Below are 9,637 nucleotides of genomic sequence, written 5' to 3'. Positions count from 1 at the left end.
CTAATGACTCTCTTTGCCACACCAGATTCCCAAGCAAAATATCTTTTATCAAATAAAATTAAGTCATTAAATATGTTGGTTTGTTCAGTTATTAACTCATTCAATGTCAATGATCATGTTTAAGTGCGACTGATGTGTTAGAATAGAATTACAAAATGAGATTCAATGGAAAAGTTAGTTGACAGTTTAATCTAACACCCATCAATTAAGCACAATATTATTTAGCTGATTTTTAAACAAAAAAATGTATCATTAACTCATGATCATATTTCATTGCTTTTGAACACATTATAAAGCTGAGTTAAAGTATTTTTTTGGGTCAGAATTTTTTTTAAAATTATTACGCTCTACTAGTTTATCAACTCATCAGCTGCCATTGACAGTGGTAGACGTCCAGTCCATTTTGACTGCATTTCCTAAATGAGGTAAAAACAGTAATGCCTTGACATACAAGTAAAAAAACGACGATCATAATACAAAGAATTTTCATTGTTTTTCAGCATTCGCACAATTAATTTTAGCATTCTACATGTTGGCTTATACCATTGGTCCCGCTCTGAGCATCTGGTGTGACCTCTCTGGCTGGCGAGGTTGTGGCGCTGCAAAATGTCACTTCACCATCGCTCAAAGAAGAGGCGGCAGCCGTTTGAGGGGCCTTTTGCTGTCAGCTGCGGTCGGACGCACAGTAGCGCTTAAAGGTCACACAACGAGGTTCATGAATTATGGCTGCTGCAGTTGTATTCATTCATGTAGTCTACACATTGTGAGTTTAAGCTTTGGTGTGAATGAAGGCTTCCACGAAAATTCGTCAACAAATCCCAGATTATTTTTGCGATTTTTCAACTATTATTATATTGTTACTACTTTGTACTTACTCTACGCCAAGAAAGGTTGTACTTTGAATTAAGGCTGGGGGATTTAAAGATCAAAAAATAAATTTTAGATTGAGGTTGGTGTTCAGCCATGCCATTTTAAATGCAAATGCAAATTGATTCATTCGGCAGATTTTGAACAGTCCCTCTAAAAGAATCCAATGTTCGTTTTCATGCGGTTTATAACACTGCAGGTGAGGTTAACTGTAAAGCTAAAAGAAAATTTTGTACACAAAAATACAAAATATATTACATTTTTCGAGCGCCTGCTAGCTTAATGCTAATATACAATTGTAGACATTGTATAAAAACTATCAGTTTAAATTTATTATTATTATTAATTCATTTAAATATAGAGTGGGGCAAATAAGTATTTTGTCAACCACTAATTGTGCAAGTTCTCCCACTTGAACATATTAGAGAGGCCTGTAATTATCAACTTGGGTAAACCTCAACCATGAGAGACAGAATGTGGGGAAAAAAATCCAGAAAATCACATCTTTTAAAGAATTTATTTGCAAATCATGGTGGAAAATAAGTATTTGGTCAATACCAAAAGTTCATCTCAATACTTTGTTATGTACCCTTTGTTGGCAATAACGGAGGCCAAACGTTTTCTGTAACTCTTCACAAGCTTTTCTCACACTGTTGCTGGTATTTTGGCCCATTCCTCCATGCAGATCTCCTCTAGAGATCTACTATGTTTTGGGGCTGTCGTGGGCAACACGGACTTTCAACTCCCTCCGCAGATTTGCTATGGGGTTGAGATCTGGAGACTGGCTACGCCACTCCAGGACCTTGAAATGCTTCTTACGAAGCCACTCCTTTGTTGCCCTGGCTGTGTGTTTGGGATCGTTGTCATGCTGAAAGACCCAGCCACGTCTCATCTTCAATGCCCTTGCTGATGGCAGGAGATTTTCACTCAAAATCTCTCGATACATGGCCTCATTCATTCTTTCCTTTACACAGATCTGTCGTCCTGGTCCCTTTGCAGAAAAACTGCCCCAAAGCATGATGTTTCAAACCCCCATGCTTCACAGTGGGTATGGTGTCCTTCGGATGCAATTCAGTATTTTTTCTCTTCCAAACACGAGAACCTGTGTTTTTACCAAAAAGCTCTATTTTGGTTTCATCTGACCATAACACATTCAGGCATTCCTCTTCTGGATCATCCAAATGCTCTCTAGCAAACCGCAGACTGGCCTGGACATGTACTGGCTTCAGCAGGTGGCACATGTCTGGCAGTGCAGGATTTGAGTCCCCGGCGCCGCATTGTATTACTGATGGGATTTTTGCTCACCGTTCTTGTTACCATTTTGACGCCACGGGGTGAGATCTTGCATGGAGCCCCAGATCGAGGGAGATTATCAGTGGTCTTGTATGTCTTCCATTTTCTAATAATTGCTCCCACAGTTGATTTCTTTACACCAAGCGTTTTACCTATTGCAGATTCAGTCTTCCCAGCCTGGTGCAGGTCTACAATTTTGTCTCTGGTGTCCTTCGACAGCTCTTTGGTCTTGGCCATAGTGGAGTTTGGAGTGTGACTGACTGAGGTTGTGGACAGGTGTCTTTTATACAGATAATGAGTTAAAACAGGTGCCATGAATTGCAGGTAACGAGTGGAACCTCGTTTGACCTCGTTTGAATTCTTTAAAAATCAAACAATGTCATTTTCTGTTTTTTTTCCCCACATTCTGTCTCTCATGGTTGAGGTTTACCCATGTTGACAATTACAGGCCTCTCTAATCTTTTCAAGTAGGAGAACTTGCACAATTGGTGGTTGACTAAATACTTATTTGCAACACTGGATGTAAAACCATTTAAAAAAAAAAAAAATTGATTTTTTTTTTTTTTTTTTTTTTTTTGGGTGGGGTGGGGGTGTGGGACTAAATCGCCTCGCCCTACCGTGAATATTACTTGTGAATTAATTTGATAATCGATTCTTGTAGATTGGTCAAATGAGAGCTCTAGCATGAAAGGTGTTCACAGCTTAAATCACAAACAAAAAGGCTTTTTGACAATCACCGGTGTAAGTTTTTTTATTTCTTTGCCACAAATAATAATATGACAGCTACCTTCCTCCCCTCCCATTGTGAGTCACCTTCCCAGTGTTACAACAGTATAAATACAGCAACATTAATATGTGGTCGTCAATGTTAATAATCAAAGCACTTGTGGTTTTATGTAATTGATGCTTCACTTTCTGTGTGTCCGGGTTGTTTATCGCTGTTGTGCTAAGTTATGGATCGAAGGTTTCACCAAAAAAAGAATGAAAATCCTACACTTTATGGTTTACCTCACATCGTCCTTTTTTCAAAAGCAGTGCAAAGACTCGAGACACAATAAATTAAGTTGGCATGCAGCTCACATGAGCGTGCAGCTCTTGGCGCGCTCTTTCCTGATAGCGGGCGGGTGCTCGTGAATGTCAGTCCGAGGTGGCTGCTGCGAGACCCGCTTGAGCCCCCGCCTAGAGGTGGCACGCTTGAGCGCGGGCCGTGGGGCGCGCGTTACTGACGCCAGCGTGGTAACGTGGAACACATCACGGACGGTGTTTTCCGAATACTTGGAGGTGCACTCGGCGTAGGCCACGGCGCCGATCTGTCTCGCCAGATGAGTACCCTACGAGGACAAAAAGGGTTTTGTTTTAATGTAAGCCTGAAATAAATCACCCTGATAGAAAAGCTTGAGAGGAAGAATGAAACGGCAAAACAATGAGGCAAAGGATGTTAAAGTGCCAAGCGCGTGATAATTCTTCGCTTTTAGGAGGTCCTTTCATATTTAAACGATGCACTTCTACTTTCTTGAAGAGTTAAATCAGTACAGTATTTCTACTTCCACCAGTGTTTGTACTTTTGCAGCCTCAATTTAGCAGCAGCATGACTCATTCTGCTTGTGATCATTTGTCACATCTGAAACAGAATTTCTCCTCTTTTGGCCTTTTTCTCCGAGTCACGCAGAGTCCCCGGTCAGCTTTTTCATCTCTATGCTTTGAATATGGAAAACTAATCACTTTGAGTTTCATTTCAAGGGTCAGTTCACATTAGCATAGGGAAAAATACCACCATTCATATTCATCCCAAGGCATGGTCAGCCAGTCTGAAGATAACGTGTCAAGGAAGACACGCAACTAAACTTGTTTGTATTCAGGATGCAGTTTCTTAATCAGGTTCAAAGAATCTCTTCCGAATCACGCAAACTGTCCGAGCAGCTCACGTGTTTTAAGTTCAAGTCAAGACCATGTTGGTCAAAACTACTCATGAGCTAGTCAAGTGTCTGTAGTCACGAAACAATCACACTTGTACATCCTGTGGAAGTCTTAAAGTTTAGTTTTACTTAAGTTAATGAGTCTAGTTTCAAGCAAAGACTCCACCATCAGTTGACAAGACAGCTCCCACAGACATTGCGCCACGCCTTTCCGTAGGGGGCCAACCTAGGCAGAGCGTTGAGTTGGCTTTCACTGTGCTAAACACGCGCTGCGTTCTAATGCTGGATTTAGGTGGAAACGGGACAAAGGTTTTACTGCATACAAGCAGGCAGGACTGTCTCAAGGGTGATTTGGTCAAGGATTCAAGGTAATTATTGTATTGAATAGCACCATGAAATGTTGTGAAAAAAGTCAATGGATAAAATTAGTGTAACTTTTGTAAAATGAATGATAACTGCCCGTTTTTTGCTTTTAACCAAGAATCTAGACTGTTTTACGTTGATATCCACAGAAATTCCGCGATTTAACCCCTAATTGCTTCATGTTGCGGGTATTTATCAGAGAATCCCAAAATTTGAAAAATAAGGTCCTAATGAATCCTTTTTTTCAAATTTGTAAAAAGAAAAGTCAAAATGAATATGTGTAATAAGCGCTCTAATATCTATAACTCTTGCTAAATCTTTTTTTTTTTTCTCATGGAACCTGCAGAGGCATGCAAAATGTTTGGTCTATTAAACATGTCACTAGTGATCACCAAGATCGACCTAAAAAAAAGGGAAAAACAACAATCTTGATCTTAAAATTGCCTAGCTCTAGTCTTATTTAGGATTGTTATAAAAAGTCCCATGTCAGTCAAATTCATGCAAATCCCAAGTCAAAATGTAACATGTGTTTTGTATTAAAGAATCTGTCGTATTTAGTCCAGACAGACATGTTTGTAATAAAGATCTAAGTCAAGAATAATTTGGCAGAATGTTAAAGTTCTAAGGAAAGACTTAAGTCAAAGACCATGGTATTTTTAATCAATGACCGTGGAATGTTTGGCATCTACTTCAGGAATAATCGAGTGGACTTAAAAGGTTCTGAGGAAAGTCCAAAGTCAAAGACTAAAGAATCTTAAGTCGAGGACCTTGGTATGTTATAGCAAGTTGGAAATTATTCAATTCCACTGTGGAGTGTGAATCCATTTCTAACATGAATTGTGTGCGACCACCGTTGTAGCCTGCCTTTGTCTTTGTGGGCAGGATTAAAAGCTTTCTGGCACAATACCTTTTCAAGCACAGTGTCCCCCTTTTCTCTTTTTGCTCGCTCAGATATACCCAGGCTGCCTTTTATACGGGCGGCGGTAAGCCGTTTGTCCGAGTTAGCTTGCCGAAAGTCAAATGAAAAAGAGGAGGTTAAAAGAGGTGCGCGTTTATCCAAATTCCAACTGAAGTCGCTTGATGTCGCATGTAAAAAGCTTAATGTGGCAATTACTGTCAGTACAATGAGGGTTGTTACCTTTCCTTTGATGGAGAATTGAAAAAATAATAACTTGTTGGCTTCCCAGAATAGGGAATTCACATTTACATGAAAATAGGCTATTAAAATTCATGCAAGGCAATGCTCCTTCCTCCAAGACACAAACAAAACAATCGTACTGGTGCGCATCTTGTGTTTGTCTTCCTGCTTAGTTCAGCTCTGCGAGTTCTTCTATTTGTTGAAGCGAATCCGCCGCGAAACTTACACATTTATTTTTCAAGAGAGTTTGTTTACGTGCGCCGGGACGCAAAGTAAACAGCGACGTTCGTTTAAGTTGACGGAATACTTTCAGAGAGAATTACTGGGCGACGAAGGCACTCTTCACCTGTTCATGGGTGACTGGAATTAGTCTGTGTTTGGAAAGCTCCCGCATGACGTTGACATCTGTCCTCAAATCCAACTTGCAGCCCACCAGCACCACTTTGGCTTTGGGACAGAACTCTTGCGTCTCTCCTTGCCACTGTAGAAGGAGCAGTAGTTACCAAACAAAGTTGAACAACAGTAACTTAGCGAAAGTAGAAAACAGCGCTTCAATGCCGTTTTTTTTCCTCTGTTGAATGTCTTATTATTGCCTCCCATCCTGGCACTCGCAAGTACTCTGCTCGTACTGTTGCTCCATACTCACAATTCGTTGGCGCTCACCGAGCAACCGGTGAATGGGAGCAATTTAGATGAGTCACAAAAGGATCCGCCGGAATAAAGCGGTGTATTGTTTGGCACTAATAATGCAAACTAGTGAAGGTTTTGTGCGTGGAGTGCACACCCCTGCTACAGCTGTGAGTGTGGCTTGTCAAACCGTGAACAAAAAGGCTGTCCTTAGTTAACTTAAGTATAAATATAGATGCTATATCATGGATTTTAAGGCATTTTTTTTAATTCCCCCATTCTACAGTACGTGGTAACGCTGCCACATAAGATTACCGTATTGGCCCGAATATAAGACTGTGTTTTTTTTGCATTGAAATAAGACTGAAAAAGAGGGGCTCGTCTTATATTCGCGGTCTAGACATTATACCCATTCACGACGCTAGATGGCGCCAGATATCATTGAGGCGATGTTCTGTCATTACAGATCTCAGCTACTCTCAAGTTTAACTAGTTTGCATTATTTTATTGCAATGTTTTTCCTTATTCAGATTTGTTTCAAGACTACAGTTACAGTTAGACTTCACTTTGATGGTTAATGCAGTTATTGCAATTTTGTTGTTATATCACAATAGATTGGTTTATTTACATTTCAAAAACCAGAAGCCATTCATTTACGAATGTGATTGCACTTTAGTTTACATATTTAAATGTTCATATATTAAGATTTGAATGAGGCAAAATAACATGCTTTTTCTCTCAAATTGCTATAATCATTTGTTTCGGATGTACTGTAATTATTTTCTGTATAAAAATTAATTTGGTGTTCAAGAAGTCTTTTTTCAAACTTGAGTCTTGAAAAAGAGGGGGTCGTCTTATAATCAGGGCCGTCTTATATTCGGGCCAATACGGAATTTTGATAGTTGATTAAACACCAATTATTTTTTAGATTAGTCCACTGATGTATAAATCATGTGTTGTTTACTTTCATATTACTCTTGGCTTTACATTTTAGCTCTAGATGTGCAATGCAACCAAAAACTATGCACTCAAGATATTTGTGACTATCATTGATTTCTAGAGCAAAAGATTGTTGGTAAACATCTCAATGGTTATTTCGAAAAATCGTCTGCTTTCATCATTTTTTCCCGTTTTTATTTGAAATAGTCAAAGTATTTTCACCCCTTCAGACCTGCATTTTTTCTGCTGGACAAAAAAAAAATCTTGATTATTCCTCAACTCAAACACCAGAACAAAGTACAAATTTTTGGTCGGGGATATTTTATGCTTTTATTTGTTATTTTTAATGTTAATGCTAATGTGTTTTAATGAGAAATAAGCACTTAACGTTATCCTTTTTGAAGTTGCGTTTGGTCAGCCATTTTCAAAGAGCCAAAAATTGCAAAAAGGGCATGCCAAACCTCACGATTTGTTTCCGATGGGTGAAGTTTCATCCTGTCATCTCCCCGGAGTGGCAACAATAACTACAGTGTATCACAAAAGTGAGTACACCCCTCGCATTTCTGCAGATCTTTAAGTATATCTTTTCGTGGGACAACACTGACAAAATGACACTTTGACACTATGAAAAGTAGTCTGTGTGCAGCTTATCTAATAGAGTTGATTTATTTTCCCCTAAAAATAATTCAAAATATAGCCATTGATATCTAAACCCCTGATAACAAAATTGAGTACACCCCTTAGAAACTACGTACATCCCTAAATGTCCAAATTGAGTACTGCTTGTCATTTTCCCCACAAAATGTCATGTGACTCGTTACAGGAGTGCTGTCAGCATTGCTGCAGATTGAAGAGGTGGGGAGTCAGCCTGTTAGTTCTCAGAAACATACGCCGCACTCTACATCTTATTGGTGTGCATGGCTGTCACCCCAGGAGGAAGCCTCTTCTGAAGACGGTACACAAGAAAGCCTGCCTGTCTCATCAGACCATAGGACATGGTTCCAGTAATCCCTGAGCTTTGATGACATGTCTTCAGCAAACTGTTTGTGGGCTTTCTTCTGTACCATCCTCAGAAGAGGCTTCCTCCTGGGGTGGCAGCCATGCAGACCAATTTGATGTAGAGTGCGGCGTATGGTCTCAGCACTAACAGGCTGAGCCCCCACCTCTTCAATCTCTGCAGCAATGCTGACAGCACTCCTGTAACGAGTCACAAGACATTTTGGAGGGAAAATGACTAGCAGTACTCAATTTGGACATTTAGGGAAGTATGTAGTTTCTAAGGGGTGTACTCACTTTTGTTGCCAGGGGTTTGATATTAATGGTTATATTTTGAGGGCAAAATGAATTAACTCTATTATATAAGCTGCACACAGACTACTTTTCATTGTGTCAAAATGTCATTTGGTCAGTGTTGTCCCATGAAAAGATATACTTAAATATCTGCAGAAATGCGAGGGGTGTACTCACTTTTGTGATACACTGTGAATTCAGTGTATTTATTGGTTTAGAGACGCGTACACTTCATGTCATTTAGCAGCATGCTTGGGTCTGAAGGGGTTAAAATGTTGAAATTAAAAACAAAAACAAATATTTACAACCAAAAAGATCAAAAAATACGATTTGGACACTTCTTAGACCAACAATGTCTCAAGTTATTAAATTCTAAATGATGTCGATTACTTTTCAATTAGTCAAATTATCAATTGATTTTGCCTGGGAAGGTCGGCAATGATCATTCACTGCCAGTCCTTCCCAGTCAAAATAGTAGTTTGGAAGTGTTTTGCTGTCAATCGCAATAAAACTCATTCATTCCGGCCCTCCAAGTCAAAATGGATTTGATATTTTTTCACGATGACACTGAAACATCATAATTCACTGTCACCCTTTCTAGTTCAAATGGATTGTCTTTCTGATTCACTTCACGAATGCCCACACAAGGACCCCAAGGCCTTTTAGGAAGCAAGTGAATTCCAGTACTTGGCAATGCCTTAGGCACTGGTTAATGAATTCATGCTATATGACACATACTGTATGTAAGTTTCTTCTATTTTTAGCTTTGCCCGCAGCGAGTCATTGCTTTCACTAAGATGGTGAATATTTTAATTGATGTTTTTGTCTTTTTTTTGCTCATTCTGATGAGTGATTTCATCTGATTTTAGTGTACAAGTTGTTAAAAAAAAATCATTGTGCATTTCTATTTTTATGAAACGTACAAATAATCAATATTATGGCTGATCATGGTGAAATTGGTAATTTCCACACCGAATAAATACAATACTAGATTATACAGTATAATACTAAATTTTCCTAGCCGAAGGGGATCATATTTAACTAGAACGAAGAATGATTTCTTCCAAATTACAGTCAGTTTTAGAGACAAAGAACACAGAACTGCAAAATCGAAACAATTAACATTCAAGAGCTAATTTTCAAACTGTAGGAAGAGGAAACGAGAAAGTCAAAGGATAATTGAAGGGCAGCGTGATGGCTCAGT

At 39.1% G+C, this 9,637-nt stretch overlaps 1 protein-coding gene across 1 annotated transcript in view; it reads right to left on the bottom strand.

Annotated features, from left to right (window-relative positions):
• Nucleotides 1-2,876: 2,876 nt before the first annotated feature.
• Nucleotides 2,877-9,637, bottom strand: part of LOC130909984 (rho-related GTP-binding protein RhoN-like) — a 29,468-nt gene continuing 22,707 nt past the window's right edge. The window contains exons 4-5 of the mRNA XM_057826971.1: nucleotides 5,924-6,058; nucleotides 2,877-3,491 (exon numbers count right to left, since the gene is read on the bottom strand). Of these exons, the coding sequence (XP_057682954.1) occupies nucleotides 3,237-3,491; nucleotides 5,924-6,058 (390 nt within the window). The 3' untranslated portion in view covers nucleotides 2,877-3,236. The remainder of the gene's footprint in view (nucleotides 3,492-5,923; nucleotides 6,059-9,637) is intronic.

The sequence above is a fragment of the Corythoichthys intestinalis genome, chromosome 21, assembly GCF_030265065.1.
Source record: "Corythoichthys intestinalis isolate RoL2023-P3 chromosome 21, ASM3026506v1, whole genome shotgun sequence".
Taxonomy (NCBI): Eukaryota; Metazoa; Chordata; class Actinopteri; order Syngnathiformes; family Syngnathidae; genus Corythoichthys; species Corythoichthys intestinalis.
This window is presented reverse-complemented; position numbering and strand designations above follow the sequence as displayed.